This window comes from Semicossyphus pulcher, unplaced genomic scaffold, assembly GCF_022749685.1.
Source record: "Semicossyphus pulcher isolate SPU_LCO1_2020_fin unplaced genomic scaffold, fSemPul1.0.p SCAF_1, whole genome shotgun sequence".
Taxonomy (NCBI): domain Eukaryota; kingdom Metazoa; phylum Chordata; class Actinopteri; order Labriformes; family Labridae; genus Semicossyphus; species Semicossyphus pulcher.
In genome coordinates this window covers 32,010,002-32,033,943 of record NW_027211603.1, presented here as the reverse complement: position 1 = coordinate 32,033,943, position 23,942 = coordinate 32,010,002, and the positions used below count along the sequence as shown (strand labels likewise).

Here is a 23,942-nt window from a genome sequence, read left to right as displayed (position 1 = left end):
TCCATCAAAGATCATAGAGCAACAATCTCGTCGCTTGTTTACAACCTGTCTGATCGTTTCATTTTGCCAAAGTGGGAATCTGCCCTCAGAGCCAAAGACCTTCAGTCTCAGCCTCACTGCATTATTTTGCTACCGTGAATAATTGCACGTTTGTCAAACAGTACAAAGTACAAAACAAACGGAAGGATGGTCTGGTATTATTTGCTAATGCTGTGGACCCGTCATATAAAGGGGCCTTTTATCGTATTATTTTGATTTATATCGTGCATACAAGATGCATCCTTGTAAATGGAAAGGCTGCATAATATATATGAAGCTTTGCGTGAGCTCATGCAGGACACGGAAGTCATACGCCCCTAGCTGACTGCTTGAATCATCTGATTGAATTATTATTTCTAATCAGTGACACACCAATCACAGCTGCTTCTCACAACAAGGCGGTCCATTTAAATGCAACTTCCTTCTCACTCATCCCTGCTACACCAATGCTGCACAAACACTGCTGCTGCCTGTAATGTTCTGCCTCCACCACCCCAGCCTCCACCTTTCTAGTCTGAAGCCTTTTGCCCACTCTGTATATCTGGGAGGGTTTTGCATTGCGCTTCCTGGAAAGCCATGGCATGCTGCTCGGCTTACCAAGGGAGCAACTTTAGAGCAGAGCCATCAGCGCCAAGCATAACTGTATTTCTATTTGGCAATAAATGGTTAAATCTATGACGAGAGTGTTCCTGACTGAAATAGATTTTGTTCTGTCAATCTACCACAGCCTTTTTTCACATGCAGCAGGATGTAGCAATTCGTGTTAGAACAGCACTTAACACTTATTAGACCTAATAACTTCCAGACAGTGGAGTTTATGGGAGTTAATTGGCGACTAACAGATAATTCTACCTCCCAGGTCAACCGGGTTATACCAGCTTGACTTTGTTGTAGTGATGTTGCTGTGTCCCTAAAAGTCCAAATGGACATGGTGGAGGTCAAGGTTCATCATAGAGATAAATAGGACAAATGATCACGTACTAGACGATTAGAAGAGCCGGAACAAATTAATGAATCATCAGGCTGTTCAGTACATTCATACACCTACATATTCACATTTTAATACAGTTATACTAAGCTCCAGCACAGTCCAGGCTTGCCGGTGTATTTGTTACATGCAGTAGCTGAACCTTGAAACAAGTTAATTAGAGCTCTAAATATGTACAGCCTGACTCTAATTAGACTGTGCACTGACAAATCAGCCTTAACTCCACAAACTCATTAACTCGTTCACATCCAGAAACACATGCTGACTGGCTTTGAGATGCACACAGAGCCTCTGACACCAACCAAAGCTGAAGAAATAATTCAGGATTCACCCTGCCAACCTGCTTATTACACTCACACACACACACTAACACACAAATACACAACACGTCCTGCTCTCCAGGCAGACCTCACCTCCCACACATATTACTTTGGCAGTGAAGGAACAACAGCTCCTTCCCCGAGAGAGAGGACCAGTGCAAGGGAAGAAGTAGCAAGGGAGACAAGGAGGCGTTAGTCTCTCAGATTAAAACACTAAATATACTGAAATGTGCAAGACATTTTGTTCTCCGTTTCCGTCTGTCTATAATTCCTGCCTGCCGCCCTCAGTTCAACTATCTTTATTGTCTTCAGACTTCAATAATATTGCCTCAGCAACGAGAGAAAAGACCTGCAAATTCCCTTAAGAGCCAGAGATGTAAACCTGTCGAAGCTCAGTTTACATAGTTTCAGATCTTTCTGACCAAAATCCATTGTATATCAAAGTGAGAGTGAGCAGTGTGTGTATGCATGTGTTATGTTAAATGGGAGTCAAAGTAGTTCATGTCAAAATGCATGGCGTGTCAGCTTTAATAAGATGAAAATCATGCAGTGTGTTTTTGAATTGTTCCAGAGTCACTGTCACTGCCAAATCCTGAGGTCGTGGCAAGTTAATACACAAAGGGAATTAAACCTGAAAAGGATCTTTCTTCTTGTCTAGTAACAATCCTCAGGCTGCAGGCTATGAGACAAGGGGAATAGGGGGTGATGTATTGTGTATTTCTCATGGTTGTTCACTTTTATTGTACATCTCTGTTTCTGCCTTACCTAATGATGACAACATGTGTGATTGCTTTAAGTTGTCATTTCAGTCTTTTTATCGCTCTAAAGACCCTGGTTACATCTGAAAGTGACACACATAAACTCATCTGCAAATATTCACAAAACAAAGGCTCAGTCATTATAGCTGAGGGGCAAGTTGGTGAAATGCTGTAGCTAATGGGCTAATGCTAACACACTAACGAGCCAAGAACACGCTAGTGCTATTAAGTCACCAGCTGCTTCTGTTTTCTTTCTGTTTTTAATGTTTTCCCAATAGGCTACTTAACTTTTTACTTAACATGTCATTTTGTTCTTGGTATTGTACATCGTACCATTAAATAAAGTGTTATTGGAAAGGTTAACAACTCCGATAGAGCTAACAAGTTTTAACTCAACTCAGACATGAACTTGCACCCCATTTAGACCTAGTGTTAAAACGCTATCTTTAGCAGGACAAATAATCGGGCGGGCGGTGGGGGATTGAAGCTCTGGGTAACTGACTTAAATGACTTGAAAACCCGACTCTCTTTAGTGAATGACTCATACAAACTTGAGTTCCTAAAAAGAGTCAGACCTCCCATCTCTACTCTGGACACACTCTTTCTCACTGGTTTAGAGGTATTGGTCAGAGTGTATTAATGACCAAATGGATGCCAGCACGTTGTTTTAATTGTGTTTTCACAACATAAGTTCGAAACACACTGGGCCTCATTTACGAACAGTGCGTACGCACAAATCTGTGCTTGAACTGTGCGTAGGCACGTTTGACGCACAAATCTGGGATTCATCAATTTGTTCTTACCTAAATTTCTTCGTACTCTGCGAACAAATGTAGAACTCCCTCAGACCATGCGTACGCACAAATGATGAAAGAAATGTCCTAGGAAATGTTAACACACACCCTTTTAACTAAATGCATACTATATTAAAACTTCATTTATTGAAAAAAAGGCTTTAATAGACAACAATAATTGAATTTACTAATGTATGGACCAAATGTAAATGCCGTGTCATCCTCATAATTTATTGTCATATAATTAAAATCTTCAATTATAGCAGTTGAGTTAGTTTATTAAGTTTACAACAGAGTAGACCATATGAAAATGTTCATATTGAAATGTAACACTTTTGTTACAATTGTTTCTATTTCTGCTGATGTGAAATTTTTCTTTTTACCTTTTGAGGCCATCTTTCACGTTCTTTCAGCTTCTCCGTAACACCTCTCTCTTCATGCGGCACCAAACAGATGTCCTTATATAGAGAAATAGAGGCGTGGCAGTATGCTGATTGAAGATCGCGGACACGCGCCTGTCAATTTAGAATGGTTCTGATTTACCTACATACGCACGGTGGTGAGAACAAAATTGACTGGTACGCACGTGTCATAAATCCGATGGTGATTTTGCGCAAGTGCTTATTTTTTGCGGAGAGTTAGAACATTTCTGCGCAGATATTAGTGAATGAGGCCCAATGTGAGCCAGACTAACACCATGTGTGATCATGCAGATCCAATCATGACACATCCACACCTTGCATTAACATTTTTTTTAATTATCTGGATAATGTTTTCAGATAAAGATATACCAGGTGTAAATAAGGTCTAATGTTCCAGTTACCATGGTGGCTAGAGGTACAGTAAGTTCACAAAGTTTTTAGTGAAAAGAAATAAGTTGTAACTTCAACTCCTTTGTCATAAAAGCCATGTCTGTTTTGTTGAGTCTGACTAGTTTCCAGAGCTTCTTCCTGCTAGGCCAATTATTCCCCCTGGCATTTTGTTCTTAGTACTGTACATCATTTCATTCAGTAAAGAACTTTATTTTAGAGGATAAAAAATTAATCTGAGACATTTAATGTGACATTTAGCAAAAGACGCTTTCTAATGGAAAAATGTTTCTTCAAGGTTCATTCAAAAGATGGTATTTGTACAATCAACGTCTCATGATTGTCTGCAGATGGTTCCTTCTTTTTTTAACATTAAATAAAATGTGCAACACAGCCAAGAAGCTGCAATACAATAGCTTCCTCCATTCCCAACTCTTCAGCTCTCCATTCCCTCAACGGTCAGCACTATAGGACGGCTTATCATTGATCAATGGTGAAAATCTGCTTAAATATTTTGTTCAAATCAGTCACTGAGTTGGTTATGTTTGCACTTGTATTACTACCATTAGAAGTTGCAGAATTTTGATCGATTGTGTTTAGCTACATGTAGGGCTTTGAAAAAGTAAAGGATAAACAGTTCTAAAACAATCTTATTCAACCATATACCCATAATCTGCAGCATTTAACCTTTCATCCATTACTTGTATCAGCTTACACTTCTTTGTTTGCTGGCTAACAAGTTTTGGATGGTAACACAAGAACCACAGCTGAAAAAATCTATCAATATATATGAGATTTTAATCAAATGATAACCTCTGTCCTGATTTCAAACTACTCATATATCTCTGGCATCTGTAGAGCCCCCTGGGGTAACTGTATGCTGTTTAAAGGCTAGAAAGATCATGTAATGTATGCAATATTGCCATAGCAGTTCCACAAGAATGAAAATATAAAGTGAGGCCTATTCCCTCCAAACTCGTCCTCGAGTTCTTTGACCTCATAATAATGTTCTGTTCTGAGGACATGTACCTGCTGGTTCAGAACACTTAAATGAATGTATTTAAAAAAAGGAACACTTCCTCTTTCCCATCTCAGTTACAGCTGTCTTCAAACGATGAGCAGTTTTGAGTCAGAGCAGGAACAGACATGTTATCGAGCTTGAAATGTCTCCTACCTATGGCTATGAAGTCCTCATAGTCCCAGGCCTGCAGCTGGGCTAAGGGGCCGCTGTACAGCAGCAGTCCGTCAGCCACGTCTGTGATGAACTCCAGCGACACGTGGCTCTCAAAGCAAGGCATCATGGGAGGAAACCAGGCATATCCGTTGCCTTGGAAACTGTGCTTGTTCTGCTGGCACTCAGGCCCCTCGAACTGAGCTGGGCATTGGCACCTTGGGGAGAAGAGGAAATTATAAGCCAAAATTACATGAATTAGTGAATGTAGATGGCTGAGGCTATTTTCTATGACATTCTTTGACAATTTGAAAACCCTTTTCAGTTCCAAAAATATCAGAGCCCTCTAAGTTGAAAACACCAATCTGATCCCAAACCCCCTTCCCCTTTTGGAACCACTTACTGTATTAAGGTCTTTCAACTATTCTATCTGCACTCTCTTCCAGTCTAGTTGTTTTCTCGTCTCAGACAGCCTTCCCCTTCGGCTATCTCTCTCTCACTCCCTGTGTTTCACTGATGCAGATCTTCTCATTAGTGGCAAAACCACAGGGAGAATCACTACATGACTGGGAAACTCCTCTCTCCGTATTTCCATACATCCAAGAACTCATTTGCCCGATCGCTTCCTGTCAAAATTTAACCTCTAAACTCCCTCTCCAACAAAGTTTCAGCCTTGGGGTTTTTATTCATATTTTTTAAAATCTTTATCCACACTTGTCCCAGCACATTTTCTATACTGAATTTTAAACTGTAGTACCCTGTTGCATCCAGTTGGGTTTAATGTCCAACTGTAGGAAGAAACAACAGTGGTAAAATGAGAGCATAGCTGATTGGACTTTGTCTTTTTAGCACAACCCAAACCCACGACAGGTGGAGTCCCTTTATAAGCCTAGAAGTTCTTTTATTTTTTTCTTGGATTTTAAAGTGGTATGTCAGTAGTGACATAAGTAAATTAATATAGAGGGCTAAAAATAATTTCACTAATTGGATAATTGGGGTGAAAACAATTGTTGTTAGCAGTTGCAAACATATTTAGGTTTGGACTGAAATGCTTTGTCTCCTTGTGGCCACTGCGCTGCACATGCTAGCACTAATAATAAATCTAACCATTTAATCTTTTGCGACTTTAATATTTCACAGAAAGCAATAAGTCCAGACTCCAAGAGGTGTCAAGAAAAGGCCATGTGATAAAATAAATGTGTTTTCCTTTTTAAATGCTGCCTATTTTGCTGTTATTTAGTTGAATAAATCGAGAGACTTTGCCAGTATATATCTACACATATATGCACACATTAATTCCACTACTGAAAATACTTTTAGACATACCCTTTATTATTTCTCACAGAGCAAAAATATTTTGTGACTCCAAAAGGAAATAGAGCATGGACTCTTCCTTCCAATAAAAAAAGAAATCACACCTCATCTCCATTATCAATGTAGAGATGTTCATGTCATTCAAGCTGCTGTGTGCCTGCTAGGTATCTGGGTATGTAAACTCAAAAGGAAAATGAGCTGTTAAAAAAGGACATCAGTATCAGTATTGACTTTTCACACATCTGTTCAAATGTATCAACACATTACAGAATGTGAAAAAAGTAGAGACAAATTCCAGACGATGAACTCAACAAACGTATTGTTTCGTGATTCTTTAGATGTCATCATGTGTGTGTACGCGTGTGTTTGTGTGCGCCAGTGAGTGTGTGACGGTGCCTCTGTCAAGTGAAATCACAAACTGTGGTTTTCACTTTATGATGTTTACATACAGATCTCACAGCAGCTTTGTGGGAGGGGGGGCTGACATTTAAGATGTTGTCCTGTGTGCAAAGGGAGCTCAGCTAACCTTTACAGCTACTGTATACATTTTCATTAGGGAGCGGCTTTGTGGCTTCTTCTTATATTGTGTAGGATTTGTTTTGAAGGAGATTGAGAGACTAAAAGCAGAAATTAGTTATTTGCGTTCACAAATTATCACATCTCCAGCATTAATTATTAAACATTTGTATATAAACTTTGTTTTTGTAAGAATGCTTTGTCGAGCGGGGAAGGGATCCCACTGTGACTTCATTCGGATGAGATAAAGATATTATGCTGAGCCTGTCAATGACAGTAGTGCTCTGGATTTTCAGCAGGAATTACAAACAAATCCATAAAATAAAGCGTTTTCCGACTCAGAACAATGTTTTTAAAGAAGCACAGGCAGAATTCCTTGTGATCACCTTGCTTCCGTGCATAAAGAATCAATTTAACCAGCCAAACAAAGAACAGGATGTGGTAGATATATTGTGGAAATGATCCTGTACGTGTACTAGTGTACTCTACTTTACAAATGCGCACCTTTCATGAAGCCAAAGGGACCTTACAGTGTTGCAGAGCGACATGGAGGAGATTATATAGAGAAGACATTCCTGTTAGAGCAGATAAAACCTGATGGTTTATTAATTGTGTTTTAGATACCAGAACTATATAATTTACTACAAAGTACATATCTAACCATGCTGTCTGCATCCCCCATTCATTAATCAGCTGAATCAGAAAAATACACAAAGAAGTGGAATTACAGTTACAGTTCATCAACTGTTTTTTTGTTTTGTTTTTGGACTTTTATTTAATTAGGTACATTTCATTTTAAAGGCTCTGCACATACCCACAAGTATTGCTCTTATTCACTGGATTCTTAATATGCTGCCTCTTAGCCATCCCCGTTTTAGTAGCTGTAAATGATTGTGGAGAGAAACCCTTTTATTCTTTTAGCCAAATAAAAATACCCCTCACTATCCACCTGTTGTAAGCAATGATCAAATATAGGAACAGCACACATTGCCTAATTGACAACCTTAAACACAAACACACAGCTTAGAGAAACAATTTCTGTTCTCCTCTGCTCCTAATATGTGTTTAGTTGCTTTTTTACTCACCTCAACTGCTTCAAGTGATTTTAAGTTTTATCTGTGCAGATTGTGAAAAAACACACAAACGTGTGCTTGAATAATCAGAAGCATCCACACACACGCGCACACACACACGCACACACACACACACACACACACGCGCACACACACACACACACACACATACACACACATACACACACACACACACACACACACACACACACACACACACACACACACACACACACACACACACACACACACATACACGCCCAATTGGTGTTCTGTAGACAGCTCATTTCTCATCCAAGTGTTACTTCTTGTCTTGCTATATTTTCTGCCTCTGCTCTCATACAGGATTGAAGAGAAAAAACAAATGTGAGCGCGCACACACACACACACACACACACACACACACACACACACTCCCCAACACACCCACACACACTGAACCAAATCTGAATTGAATTGACATTTTGACCTCTTTTACACTGATACACTAAAAGAACATTATCTGGAGTCCTCATTTCATTTATTTACTTAAAGAGACATTGATTTTTATATCTGGACTTGGAATGTGAAGTGCGTTTCTCTTGGTTTTATTAAGTTTTTGAGACTGAAAGATTTTGCATTTGAGTTTGACCTATAAGCCTTTACATTGATTATTATCTGGGTTTAAATACAAAAAGAAAGTAGTGATAATACTGAACTGAGTTTGTGCTTGATTGATTGGTCTGTGTTTCTTTTTATCTTGTGATTCTTTTAGTAGCAAAGGTAATAAGCTACCCGGGCTATCTCCCCAACTTGTTTATATTAATCATTTTGTGACAGAGTAGGATTGTGATTATTCTCCTGTCTGGCGCCCAACTATAATTTGGGAATACTTGGGGTTATCCTACGCTACAGAATTGGTGCCCAATGTGGGGCAAAGCTGCGATTTTGTGTTTTTTTAATGTACCCTCTTTGTTGGTTTTGGAGGTTTTGAAGTGAAAACACCTTGTATGCTCTTCAATGTTCTAATGTTGCTTATTATTTTTGACTGCTATCGTGGCTACGTTGTTTGAATTGTGTGTAAGGTGGGAAAGTTTTCACCTGGTACAGCAGTAACTGTCTTTCATGACAACAATCAGTTAGATAACCACACACACATTTCATTATGGCCAGTCAACAGGCTGCTTCAAAGGCCACCCTCAGTTTCTCTCAACATAGAAGCTCCTGATGTTCAAACATCAATAAACCAAAAATATATAAGAGTCACTTCAGCTTCCTCTCCGTATTCAATATCTTAGTCTCAATGTGAACTTCCAGGAGTAATCCCTACACCTGCCCGGGACTTAAATCAAATTGCAGCTAAAACCCAGGAGGGTTGGGACAGGATTCATAAAGCAATGGATGAACAAGCTCAAGCCATAAAAGAACTGTGTTTGAAAGGTAGTCCAGATTCCACAAATGAACAACATCATCGCCAACTTTTCCCAGGGATGACATCCCATAAAGAAAGCATGGAAATGAAAATGGATACGATAGTAAAAGTAATCAAAGCAGTTGCAGAGGAGGAATTGAAAAATTCTGAAACTTCCCTTCTGTCAGAGATCCGCTTTATGATGGAGCAACTTCAAGTAGAAATTCAACATGAGCTTAAATGTTTGCACAGAGATACTCAAGAAAGTGTCAGCAGGTTATCACAAACTATTGAAGCATGTAACACTGAGATAAAACAATTGACAAACATTGGAAAAGTGGAGGTGAAGAGTAAAGATCAGCTATAAAACCTTGAACAGAAAACATCTTGTTTGGAAAGAAAACTGGAATCTCTAATGGTAGAAGCCACATCTACCTCCTCTTCTGCAAGTTCTAGCGCTTGTCCAGTGGACAAACTATCCACAGCTGCAGGTACAACCCCACCTATTGTAATGAGTGATCACTCAGGTCAATCTTCCCTCCCTATGGAGCGCCTAATGATGGTTCTGACCCGCTCAGTTACTTGTCCAAATGTCATGACTTTCTTGCCCTACATCCATTATCTGATGCTTTTCGAAAAGTACACCAGGGTACTGCTCACGATTGGTGGGAAATCGCTCAATCAAAGGTAACCGGTAATCTATCAGCTTTCCTCTCTGAAGATTGAGGACGAGCTAGCTGAACGTGTACGAACCAGAAGACAAAACGACAATGAAACAGAGATTCATTGATGAAGGCAAACAGTCTAAAAAAGAAAGCGGCCGTCAGAGATTTTGCTTTCTCCTATAGATTTCTCTGTAAAAGTTGGAAACCCTCTCTCACAGAAGCTAACATTGTTAAAATGATTCTGAAAAACATTAAACTGCTTCTTTCTAGTCAGCTTCAAGGCAGAGTTGACACTCTTCAATCTAACTGAAGATTTAGTGCGCCTTGGTCACCAACTAGAAAATGACCATGGAAAGCAGTTTGAATACAACCAGAGAATGGATGCTAAAAAATACTAACCCCATTCCCAGAAATGCCACCTCAGGTCAACCTGTTGACAAACCCAGACCCTCTGTGTTGTGATAGAGATGTAAAGGTGACCACCCCCCTGGTTCCTGTCCATAGTACAGTTCACCTGGCACTTACCTAATCCTTACAGGCAAAAGGCACCCAAGCACCCTCCGTGGGCTCAAAAACCAAAAGGGTTGCCTGGTTCTATGGCAGTTGTAAAATCTAAAAACCCTGTACAATTGATAAATCAACAAACTCAGGAAGCATCATCTGAGTCCAATTCAGAGACTACAGGCAATCCACTTGTCTACTCCTCTAGTCCTCAACAACTACTTGTACTAATTTCAATAAGTACATGGCATGGAAAAGCCATAGCTGACACATTAGCCAGTTACACCCAAATGAGAAAAAAAAAACAGTTTGAAGTCTTTCACTAATAAGCTCTGTTCAACCTCCCATCCTTTCTTTGGAGCCTGCGTGAATGGAAGTCAAAGATTACATCAATCGTGCTGTGTCTGACGCTCACTTACAAGATGGAGAAAATAAACAATTACGTCAGCTCCTTGAGTCTGATCCACAGGTATGTACTAATCATCCTGGAAAGACTGATATTTTGCAGCACACAATCTATATCGCTAACTGTGTGCCAATCAAGCAAAGGCCTTACTGGATTTCCCCTGGTAAGCAAGAACAAGAAGATCATTAAGAGAAATGATGGTGGCGGAGTTGTTGAACCCTCTCATTCTACCAACTAAGAAACATGGAGGTCACGTATTGTGTGTAGATTTTCGGAAAGTGAATGCACAGAAACCGATGCCTCTACCAAACGTCAACAAAATCCTTGAATCCCTTTCTGGGACTGCCATTTTCTCCACAATTGACTTAAACAGTGGATACTGGCAAGTGCCCATGAATCCCAACAGCACAGCAAAAACTACCTTCGTCAATCACTCTGGATTATATCATTTCAATGTCATGCCCTTTGGCCTCAAGAATGCGCCAGCCACCTTCCAAAGGCTAATGAAGAAGTCTTGGGAGGCCTGTGGGGAGAAATCTGTCTGGTCTATCTAGATGACATCAGTGATTTTTTCGTCATGATGAGGAAAGCATAAAAGAGTCAAGACAAAGGCAACTGAGAAATTACAACAAAAACCAACGCACTGTGGGATTTAACCCAAACAAAGAGTGTGGGTTACAAATTTCTCTTAGTCAAGTGCGAAGGAGAAATTCACAGCCAAGCTGGCCAAGAAGTGGAAAGGTCCCTATCGTGTGGTTCAACAGTTTGGACCCCTAAGCTACCAAGTTGTTTTGGAGGATACAGGACAGGATATAGGAGCTGTGCATGTCTGCAACGTTAAACCCCTTTACCCTAGTGCTGAGGAGTGGAGTATCTGGAAAGAAAAAAGGTAGACAGAGTACATGCTTAGAAGAAGAAGATTTCTTAGGTTTCTCGGACTGATAAAGATCGAAAAGGAACAAATCTCTGAGCCACCACTAGCGTGGTCTTGTCCAGTAGGGAAAGAGTGTGGGAGGAGTGTAGCAGACAGGGGGAAAAAGAGAGACAAAAATGCAGAACAGCCCTTTTCCACCTTGACTGGAGAGGAAGGAGGGGAAGGTGAGGTCACAAATTAATCACACATGTGAGTTGGGGGAGGGGTGATCATCTAGCAAAAGCAGCATGGAGGAGAGAAGAGAGGAGATAGAGTGGCTGAAGGAGGAGATAACTTTAAGTTCAATCCAGTTTTCAACAGTGGAATATAAACCTCAACTGAGCATCAGAGAAATCCAGGAACGGGTTGGATTAGGAGAACTTTTCTGGACAAAAAAAGCATGGATGGAGGTGAGCTGATCCCTGGAGCAGGTGGGGTGGATAATTTATGTGTGTAAGATTAGATACCAGGAAAACATCCATGACTGAATTTCCATTTTGGCAATGTCATCCTAATTCTCTGCACGAGAGACAATCTGAAACATAGTTTTAGTCACAATGGCCAAACCCTACAATCCTCTTAAGGCAGCTTTGTTTTGCTCATTAGCTGTCTGGTGGGAATTGTGTTTGTTAACGTCAGACCAGGGAGCTGTAATCCCACCCCCAACCCCCATCTTCTCCCTAATCTCATTATTAATCCAAGCCCCTCGATTATCTGCATGTTCTTCTTTCAATCTTGGGCTGTAATCTGTTTGTGTGTGGATGTGTTGGGGTGGGGTCATATCAGAAAGCCTGTGGAGCAGAAAACTATCCTAGAGCACTCCTATCTTGTATTAGCACTTATCTGATCTACATGATTTATTCCTTCTCCCTTCTCTTGTCTTCTGCTTTCTCTTTTTTCTACGTTCCTCCTTTCTCTCTCCTACTCTGCACTTATTTTCCCAATTTCAGTCCCTCTTGTCTTCCTTTACTTAGGCCCATTCTTGTCTTCAGCTTTTCTGTTTCTTTCTGTTTCACTTGTCAGCTTTACAACCCTCTCTTTGCTCTTTTACTTTTGTAATTGTTTCGTTGCCTCCTCTCTTCTGCCTTTCTATCCTCATTTTCTCAATCCTTGACATCCCATGTCTTGTCTGCCCTCCTCTTGTGAACCTGGTAAATCACACAACAGATGCTACAGAGCTTGGGTGCTGTGGAGTGATTGAAAACGTGACAATCATACAGCAACGGTGTCAAGGGATTCACACCTTTACCTGCTTTGCCTCGTTCTCACCCTGTTATCCGTTTAACTGACACTTGACAAACAAACATTTCCCACACTTTCATTCTGGCCCACATTCACTTTTCATACAAGACAAGTAGCAGCTCATATTTGAGAGACAGCAGAAGCTGCAATGTATCATTCACATTCATAAACACCTGTTTATCAGAATAAATTGTGTAGTTTTGTTTGTGTTTCTTTTGCTCTCCAGCTAATGGATGACATTTAGAGCCATGTAGCCAATAATATATAGCTGTTGAGACGTCTGGTGCTTCAGCATTGTGAACAACTTAATAAATGTAGCTTAAAGTAATAATCTTAATTTACATACATTTACATTCATTTAAATACTTGTCTGTTAAGTCACTATCCATCGCCTAATGAGGTAACACAATGGTATTTGAGCCTGTGGCCCACTGATGAAAGCCTTTGCATTTGCAGTATTACAGACTGGGTGTCTGTGGCAACTTTCACAGGAAAAATCACAAGTGGTGCCCAGTTAGTGACGCGTTTTCCATCACCCAGCAGTGATTGGTCTCAGATGAAGGCAAACAGTCTAAAAAAGAAAAGCGACCATCAGCGAGGAAAATCAAGAGTTACAACCGGAGCCAACCGTGGACGTCACACATGCAACACTGTCTGGATATCTGGCAAGTGTGCTCCTGCAATTACCGTTTACTGCCAAGGTGTCGCCAAAGAGAACAAAACCGAGATCTTCGAGATTAGCACTTTAATAAACAAAGTAATGCAACATTTCTGGCAGATTAGATTAAAACAGAATAAAAGGAGAAAACCATCCACTTCTTTCATAAATGTGTGTGAGTGTGTGTTTGTGTGCATGTGTGTAATCCAGGGATTTTTAACGTGGATCCGGCCAGTCATCCTGCTCTGGTCCAGTGGTGAGCCACATTACACGCTTGCTCCAGCCAGCCAGACTGAAATCCTGCCCTTTTCACTCGCTGCTTCTAATTAAATGAAGCTGAAGGGTAAAATTGACTTCTACAAGACACAGAGAGAAAGCTTAGCAGACACGTGTGTGAGACTTCATGTTCATCTGCTCTCACATATTCAGAGGGAGAATGTGTGTGTGTATGGGGCTGACCACGTATGCATGTGTTGGTGCTTCAGGATTAAGAATTTGAGCATGTTAAGCAAAGAACACCTGAAGCAGCAGCTGCTTCTTTGATGTTGTCTAAATTCTATCAAAGTCTGATAAATGTGTATGTGCTTTGCTGGTTTCCTGCACAGCTGAAACCAGTAATTTGTTGGTTTTTTATTTCAGTCATTTTCATAATTTAATAGCCTCCACAAGGTCATGTATTGTTAAAAAGTTACATTTAATTGCACGTTTTCTTGTTTTTGTGTGTGTTTTTTATGGATACTACAGTACACTGATTCAAGTGTGCACTGCTTACATATCACATGCACCAATGACTGTATATATAGATTGACCACGCGTCTCCATTGGTTCTCATTGTAAAAAATAAAAGCCTAAAGAGCCCCAGCAGAACAGCTTCTCTGTATTGGTCTGAAGCAGACTTTCACAGATATGGGAACTTCAATGACTGTAGTGATTGTTTTAGTTACGTCTCCTCTCGCCGTTCCTCCAGAACAGATCGGCCGCAGGATCCGGATTTGTCAACAGAGCTGTCAATCATCCTTTTGACAGCATCAAATAACTAATTTAAATAAACATCAGAAAAATGAAGACTTGGACGTAAATCAGCATGATAAGAACTAAATATAAAGACAGTAACCATGTTTGAGAAACATTTATTTGACGTGTATTTTGATTTTATACTTTGACTCATGGCCCATCTGTTAACATGGAGGAGGCGGGCTTTATGACCTATACTGCAGCCAGTCAGCAGGGGGTGCTAAAAATGTTTTGGCTTCACTTTTAGGGAGATGTCATGTTGTCCATCTTTTTATACAGTCTATGATATGCACACTAGACATCTTATTACAGCTATAACACATTTTGTAACTTGATCAATTTGTAAAATGGCAGCATCTTGCCTCCTTAGTGGTGGAAATTCCACTTTGTATGTGAAACTAGAACCACTGCACGAACAGTGATGCACTTTGTGCCATATTTGTAGTTTCACCCAGCAACAACAGCAACAAAATGAGAGAGAAAGATCCATGTTACCTGTAAATTCAGTCTAGATAAAAGTGACAGAAGCTCCTTGGACAGGTCAATAACGGTCCTCTCACTGTAACCTGGTGTTTGCTAGTGCGGGGGGTAGTCCTTGAGGTAGAGAGCTTATTATTATGTAATAGGTTGAGTGTCTAGAGTATACGAAGCGTATAGGATGGGAAGAGGTCAAAATAAAGTAGAGAAGGTGCACTTTCTCTAATTTGGTCACTGGCCTAGCGGGTCTGAAGCCTTTGCATATTTGAAACAACACCCTGCAGATTAAGGATTTGAAGATGATGCTTCTTCTAGACAGGAAAGGTTGTAAGTTTTGTTTGCTAGGCAATAAATTCAATCCTGCAGCATATAATGCCATGTTACACCATCTAACAGAAGCTGCAGCTTTGTAATAAGTTAATATCTGAACCTTCTTTGCATTTCAAATATAATTTTCTTTATCTTTTTACCATTAAGCTTGCAACAATGTAAAGAAGATGATGTCAGCGTTATTAATGAATCAGTGTTTGTGTGAGAATTGGCTCTTCATTTCATCATAACAGACATTTTCTGCATGGAGATACAGTCGAGTCACTGATAAAAGCTTAGATCCAGACATTGGTGCGTCCTTTAATTGGTTGCAAAGAGCCCTTCACTTTCACCGCTGAAGATCGAGCCTGAGGATACACTGAGCATCAGGCTGCATTACACAAAGTTAAACAGGGTCATCATGTCTCCTCCACTACCAGAAGCACTGGAAGGAGCTTATTTCGTCATCATGTTTGTAGTTAAAAGGATTTGTTGAAACGCTCGCACCCAGCTTTTGGCCTTGTTTACAGAGTGATTTATGCTAATGACGATGCTCTCCTTCATTTCACTATTTTGCCAGGAATTAGAAACAAGAACTGGAAATATGCATGACAGCTAACATGCTACACTTTTCATCTAATACGGGGTTGTTTCTACGTTTCATGCTAGAAAAATATAACTAAAAGACTCAGCCAATAATGTAGTGAAAATCTAATGCTCCATCAGTGAGTCAGACTCTGAACAGTAGAAAGGCAGTTGCACCTCGTCAGCATCAGCAGCTCGGAGGTCTGCATTGACAAAGGTCTTTTAAACTTAATGGCAAAAATACAAATGCTGCAAAATGTGAGCCTGGTCCCTGAGCAGTTAATGTTAAATTGAAGCATGTGCTTTTATAAAGGGAAAGTGGTGGAAATATACAGCAGTTTTAACAATGAACAGATGGATAAAGGAGCCATGAATAGTAATGTAAAACTTTTATTTGAGGCGGTAAAGTGGAAAGGAAGATAGCTTTGTTAATATTCTTTCACTAGAGTGATTTGGTTGCCTAAAAAATAATTATGTTTCAGAGTTTGTCATTTCACAAAACCTTCAGAGACTGATGGAAAAACTGAGAAGAAAAGGCAGCAGCACGGAGGCAGAACAGACGCGACTCAGCCAAACCAATTCAAAGTCCTTTGTCCGTGCAGGTACACATTTCCTCTCCTTTTTTCCTGTAAAAGCAACAGTTATATATAGTGATTTAGGATTATTGAAAGTTTAATTTAAGGTTTTAAGACTTTTTTGAGAATACTTTTGTAGAAATTTGCCCTCTGGATTTGACCCATTGTAATTATAACAAAAAACAAGATTTGTCTCACTCAGGCGGTGTCCTTCTACTATTCCCTTGGTACATCTGCGAGACATTTTTGTGTCTATATTCATCGATGAAAGTGGCTTCTCTTTCAACATGTCAAAGATCAACCCTTCTACTACTTATGCTACTTATGAACTTCATGGAGGTAGTGTACAGTTGGGCTTTGGCATTGGTATAACAGGGTGAATGCAACAACCATGTAAGAGGTGAATTGTTTTAATAAGCAAAGGGCACATCCTGGCATGAGTATTGGGAATTTGGAGATAATAAAGGTACACTTATTTTGTACAGAGGACCATGTCAGACTTTCTCTAGCTCTAGCAAGTTAAGTAGCTTTCAACAACATTTCTATGAATCCAAGAATGTAAAAATCAGATCATTAGGAAGTGCGTGGGAAGAGTTTATAAACAAATTCAAGGTTTAGTTGAAGGTTTGGTAACAATAGCTCAATATGAGCTGAAAAACAAGAGCTGAAATGTTTTCAGCTTCCATCTCCTGCAGCGTACATAAAAGAAACAATGAACCAGTTGTGGCCAGTTATTTTTCCACCTTCATACCAGAGCCCCCCTCTGCTCTCATAGAGGAGATCAAACAGCTCTCAGTAGGTGATTTGTTTTGTGTAACTCTGTTTCTTACAAATAAAGCTCAAATTAGAGAACTTTGTGAAAACTTCTGGGCCTGGTCACAAGTATAAAGTGACATCATCCAAACTGTGGTTCACCAGGACAGAGCCAAACAGGAAGAAAACATTATCAGAGGCTTTATTTCCAGCAGCCATAGTCCAAATAAGAGAAGAGAAATATTAATCATCTCATCTGAGTTGCCTTCAGTTTTTAAAATGCACTAAGCAGCAACAGGTGGTGCAGTACGTGCCTCACAGACTCTTGTTTGCCCTGGTTTGAGCCCTTTGCATACATACAGGTCTCACATACCTGCTGGAGGTTGTTGGGCTGTATGCAGGATGAAAAGGATACCTGCAGACACCACTCAGGGCTGGTGTTCTGTCGCACATGTTTTTGATCAAAACGTTTTGGAGTTCTCTAATTTCATTTACAGCTAATTTCTACATCTTGTCTCTCTAATCCTTCAAACAGTTGAATCAGAATCAGATATACTTTATTTATCCACGGGGGGGAGTTCGGGCATTACAGTTGCTCCAATCTCGATCCCATCGGCTATAGTCTGAGATGATATAGCCTTGGGGACACCGGTAAATGTGACGGTTAGTATTTGATACGACTTCCCGCCAAGATTTCCTTTTTTTATCTCGGCAAAGGAGAAGTGCTCACTAACACAGATTTAGACAAATTTCTGAATAACTTCTTTTGTGTACATAGAAAAAGTCTTAGATCTTTGAGTTCAGCTCATCAAAAATGGGAGCAAAAACAAAAGTGTTGCGTTTATATTTTTGTTCAGTGTACAACAGATAGCTATTAGCGTGCAGATGTCTGTTTATAGAGATTCATAAGAAGCTAAATCTTCGTCAGATAGACGCTGATGGGAGCCGGGATGGCATTGTGGCAGATTACGTTCCGCCTGCTTTTGCTCTCCTCACAGACTGTTTTTCCTGCATACGCTGTAGCCTGCTGATACGTGATTGGTCAATATCAATCGGACTACAAGCGTAGTTCAAACAAAAACCAGAACACTTGCATTTCCCGGAAAATCCACGTCCCTGCCTACAGATTTTATTATCTAGACTGTTCTACTATGTACAGTCTGTAAATAGAGATGACAGTTTGTTAGGATATTTTAGTCTGACATCGTTCTTTCAGACAAATTCAAAAATAAAAAATGAACCAGATTTTATAAAATTCCCTTCCTGTGATATCATATTCACAAGAATGGGAAATACATAAGCCTTTGACCTTCACCTTTTACCTATGAGACCCGGAATCGACTCATTTTGCCCTCGAGTCCAAGTGGTCAGACAAATTGAGACATCGCTTTCACAACAATGATACAGAGGGACCACCCCACAAAGAAAATGCCTCCTACCACGGCTGTCGCTGGTGCGGAGGCATACGTACACCTGTTCATTCGATTTTTTCAAAATAAATGTTGCTGATGTTCATGAGCACATAAACTACAGTCATGTTGTACCCTAATGTTTGTGATCACATGACCAGACAATTCAAAGGTGAGTGAACATTAAAGATTAGATTAACTGCCACAAACATGCTTAGTGGAACAACACCTTCTGATCCTCGCTGCAAACACCGTCAACACATTCACATCTGCTATTCCTCTGATAGACGAAGACGTATTTTTAGCTGTAACAGCTTTTAACAGCTTTAACAAGGTTCAAGAATTCCCTTTAGCATGATTAAAGAGTCTACCTGCAACTTTGTTTTATTCATTTACCTACAGATGCAAAACACCTGTGAAAACAACGTACTCTGTTATTAATGAGCAAAATAAGTATGAAAAGACTTGGGATTTCAAATTAAGAGCTGGGCAGTTACGGTGTTATTAGAATATTTACCACCATAGCATTAAATAAAGGTTTCCTTTATTGGCACTGTTGTTTGCTTCATAGGTCTTTGTTAGCGTAATATTATTATTTACTGACATCATGCGTGAGAGGGTTTGTCTCTATACTAAACAGCATAAACACACCTGTGCACAGTTAAACACCACAGGCATGTTGCCTTCATCTCCAAAGTCTCAGAAGCATCTGCTTTGAGATTATATTCACTTCTGAAATTCCATTTTAATTCCTCCCTTCACATCCCTCTCCCCCCTTGCTCTCATCATAAAATATCACATCAGTCTTCATTCACAACGGCTACACATGCCTTTAGCTTCTTTAAAGTTCGGGCATTAACAGAAAAGTCAAACTGGAACCTGATTTACTACAATAAACCTCCTGACGAAACAGCACATCATTCATTGTAAAGCTTGAGAAGTGTGGAGGCCAGGTGGTACATCAGCTAAGCTACAGCATGGGGAATTCTTCATTTCTGTCAGAGCTCAAATGTTGGCAAAGAACTACCACTACAAGATGTTTACTGATCTTGATGCACCAAGAGAAAGAATTCAAACCTCAGGGCAGGCCTGCTAAATCAATGTGTGCTTTCTTGATGACAACATGAGCTACTTGGGATTTCTTCATAACGGTTATGTCTTGTCCCCCAGCTGGATCCTGTAGGATTAGCCGAGCAGAGCAGATGCTGACAAACACACTTATGCATAAGCCAGACAAACACATCTCTAATGTTCTGAGATTAATCATTAATCATAATCTTTAATTACTATTATTTTAAGCTTCTCAAATAGCAAAGAAAGAGCTAAATTACTGCAAAAGTGAGCTAATTCCAACATTAGAAATCAAAGCAGTCTTCCAGCAGGGAAGGTTATCTCAGCAGTTCACATCAGATAAGTCAGACCTATCAGCCCAAACCCCTGATAAACACAATCTCAGAGCCATTTCATGAGACATTTAAGTTGTTAGGTCTCCATGTAGGTCAGTTCTGCTTCAGTATAGAGACCTTGCACAAGGTTTTTACCCTACAAAGGGTAGACAGAAATGTTTGGTCCTGCTTTTAGCTTTTAGTTTGCACTGACCAATAAAAAAAATTGTAAATATGAAATTATTTTTTTAACATAATGACTTTATAGTTAACTTTTATCAGTAAGCATTAACACTGCTCCATCAATCTCGGATCCCATCACCTACAGTCTGACGACGATATAGCCTCTGGGGACAACGGTGAACATGCCAGGTGTGGAGCCAGCAGTTAGCAATAAAAGGACTTCTAGTCAAGACTTCCTTTTCTGCATGCTGCATTGTTTACAGAAAAATAAAGTTTTTCATTTCTGATGCATTCGAGGAAGTCGGGAAATCTGAGCACTGAACAGCTTTCATGACACAGCGTCAATGGAATTTATCTCAAATTGAATTTTTGATCTCGAACAGATTATTAGCTGTTAGCATGCAGATGTCTGTTTATAGAGATTAATAAGAAGGTAAATCATCATCAGATAGCTGCTGATGGGAGACGAGATGTCATTACGGTGCATTAGGTTCCGCCTGCTTTTGCTCTCCACACGGACCGTTTTTCCTGCATACGCAGCCTGCTGATACGTGGTTGGACAGTATTACTCGGACTAAAAGCATACTACAAAAAAAAAACATGTAGCGTGGCATCAGGATGGGCCTGATCCAGGCCTGACCTGGTCATATGACCCCACCAAGAAGAGAGCTAGACCGCTAGTTCTGCTCTGGATCAAAGTGGACACTAATGGAATCAGAGTGGGGTTTACAACCCTCTCCCCTTGTTTGTTCAACATTCCACAGAGACAGGATGTACATTTTGCGAACGAACTAAGTTGATTGTGGCTTTGTTTTATATATTTGTATTTAGAATAAAATGTGTATGATTATTAACCAAATGCTTCATATTTAATCTCATTCTGTGTATCATAACCCAACGATTTTTGGAGTCTACACGCAGCTGAGAGTCCAGATGTATCGAATATGAGGGGGTTATATAGATGAGATTAACTACTTTAAGTTTAGGAAGAAATAGTTAATTTGATAAGAACGTTTTAGACAAAGCGGTGGTCAACTTTTCACCGTTTTGCTTGGATTCTGCCCTCGGGAGGAGAGACCCTTTAAATAAGAGACGACACCCCAAGATCTCTCTCTTACGCTCTTACACTCTTGCTTCTTCCTCTTTTCCCTGCATCCTCTTCGACCTGGCAGCTGACGAGCGCCACACCCTGCCTCCGGACTTTTAACCCTTTCTTTATCTTTTAAGTTTTGCCCCGCGAGAGGGCCCAGAGCCTGTGTGCGCCTTGCGAGTAGACATTGCTCCAAGTAAACTTCAAGCTATTTTAGCCCTGTGTTCCAAGAACTGAAGACAACAGCTTTCTCTCTTTTTGCTCCAATCCTTGCGCTCTGACAAGCCTCAAACCCAGAGCCCAGAAGACGCACCCAGCCTCCATCCAGTACCAGTCACAACACGGAGTGACCTGCACATCGTCATCTAGAGAGACCGAACTGGCTTATCTGAAGCTCCAGGCCACGCCGGTCCGACAGCCCACAAGCCTCACCTACAGCGCGGTTGACCCTCTCCTTCATCAGAGTAGGTCTAACTCTGCTTTACTGTATATCGGAGTTGATGTGGTAGTATTAAGGGTATTAAGGGTTAGAGTAGAACATTAGCAAAGATACCTCCCAATATCTCAGCTGCTGCACCGTGCTCCCTTTACAGGTTTCATTTTCAGTCCATCTTTCATCACATTCATCCTGTTATTAATCGTTTTCATGCTCATCACCATATTCATTTATCTCATGTATATTTAGTAGTTTTGTTAATAAATTCTTAATTTATAAAGATCTGGTTTTGTGTTTTGTATGTGTGAAGTACTAAGCCTCTGTACACTGCGAAAAAAACTCAATTCTAGACTGTAGCAACCTTCAGATCATGAGATTTAATTAAAATAATTAGGTAACTAATTATAAGTTTTCCCTGTTTTATCAAAATAGGGTGGTGCCCCATTAAATACCTATGATAGGTTAAGTCTTTTAATTAAAGCAAAGTAATTAAGTTAAATTCTCGTCAATATAGAGTGCAGGCATTCTATGACTAGTCTAATTAATTATTAAATAATTAATCAACCGATTTACGCTACATTAGCCAGCTATTCAATTAGACTTGAGTAGAGACTGTATATATGTATAACTAAGCATTTGCAAACCCCTCCATCCTCTCTGGCTCCTACTTCTTGGTCACCTCTGGATAAAAAAAAACCAACAAGATGAAAACAGCCAAAATGTCAAACTCAAGGTTTAAAATCTGCAATCAACAAGCCAATAGGTGACATCACAGTGGCCAAGGCCATTATTTATATAAAGGTACGGGTATGTGTACAAGTCTATCTAGTGGTAACTTTTATGTTGTGGTGTATGGGGTGAAATGTCTTGTGATTGTGCTGTAAACCAATTCCCCCAAGGCGACAAATAATGTATCCATGTATCCATTCTTTAGACTTTTACCATCCCGAGCCAGGCAACAACTTAGAAGTGAGGAAAGAAAGGGAAACAGAGAGGGAGACACTCCAGTCACAGAATAAAAAGAATAGCCTGAAGTGTTAAATGAGTTCCCCACATGGTTTCAGCTTTAATCTCTGAACACACAAACACAAAAAGAGAGAGAGCGAGGCGAGAAAACACATAAGTGCACACAGAGAGCATTGTAGTGTACAATCATGTCCAGAATTACCCTTTGCACTCTTTGTGATTTTTCCATCACCAGCCCATTGCTCCTATTGTCCCATATCTCTCTCTCCCCCACTCTCTCTGCTGGTCTCCTGAACCACAGTTACACGCTGGGATTCACTGAGAAATAAATACTAGAATCAATTCGTCAGTGACTCTCAGGGGAAAAAAAGGAAGTACATAGCACATATCCATGTTTGAAGAGTCAAGATAATTTGTCAGTATAATCAAACCACATCAAACCAACCACACTGATATGTAAACAGTTTCGGCAAATTGCATAATTGCATTTATTTAATAGTTCTGAGTAATTTCAAGTAAATGATTTGGGAACTTAATGGCATCGCTGTCCCAGTTTATTGACATTTTTGTTGTGAGAATTTCAAAAGGAGGAAAAATAAACCAGACTGCTTTCATCTGCACAAATATATTAGAGACATTAATAGCTTGTTACCGCTGTCTGCCCCTTAGGCTCAGTTTTGTTAATTCATTAATTTGCAACTCACCTGTAGCCGTGCTGAGTGTCCACACACATGCCACCATTGAAGCAGGGGTTTCTGGGATATGCGTTGCAGGGCTGGTGGGACTGCTCTCGGCCTGGACAGGAGCACACAGCTGTGGATTCCACCGTGACAGAGACGAGGCTCATGGTCCCACAATCCACCACTGTGGGTGTGTCCCGAACATTCAAAATGCTGGTGCAGCCACCGGCCCCGGCACACTCTGAAGTCGGACACTCGTCTACCCGGACCTGGAATACGCTGACCTGCAGGAATGACTGGAGCTGGATGGAGAAACAGAAGAAACCAGACACTAGTTAGAGAACTGACAGGGTGGAACACAAGGTGAAGGTAGAGCTTTTAGAGCTACAGGGAGTTGAACCCTGAGTATCTCACTTTAAACAGGCACTTCCTTTACCAGTGGGAGGTGCATTTGTAGCGGCCATGATCCCCCATCCACCCACAAATTCAACTTACTCATTCAATCAGAGGGCACAAACATGCC

General features: G+C 40.3%; 1 protein-coding gene across 1 annotated transcript in view; it reads right to left on the bottom strand.

Annotated features, from left to right (window-relative positions):
- Window positions 1-23,942, bottom strand: part of LOC138589795 (neural-cadherin) — a 334,506-nt gene that overhangs the window by 89,062 nt on the left and 221,502 nt on the right. The window contains exons 26-27 of the mRNA XM_069660252.1: window positions 23,444-23,721; window positions 4,883-5,097 (exon numbers count right to left, since the gene is read on the bottom strand). Of these exons, the coding sequence (XP_069516353.1) occupies window positions 4,883-5,097; window positions 23,444-23,721 (493 nt within the window). The remainder of the gene's footprint in view (window positions 1-4,882; window positions 5,098-23,443; window positions 23,722-23,942) is intronic.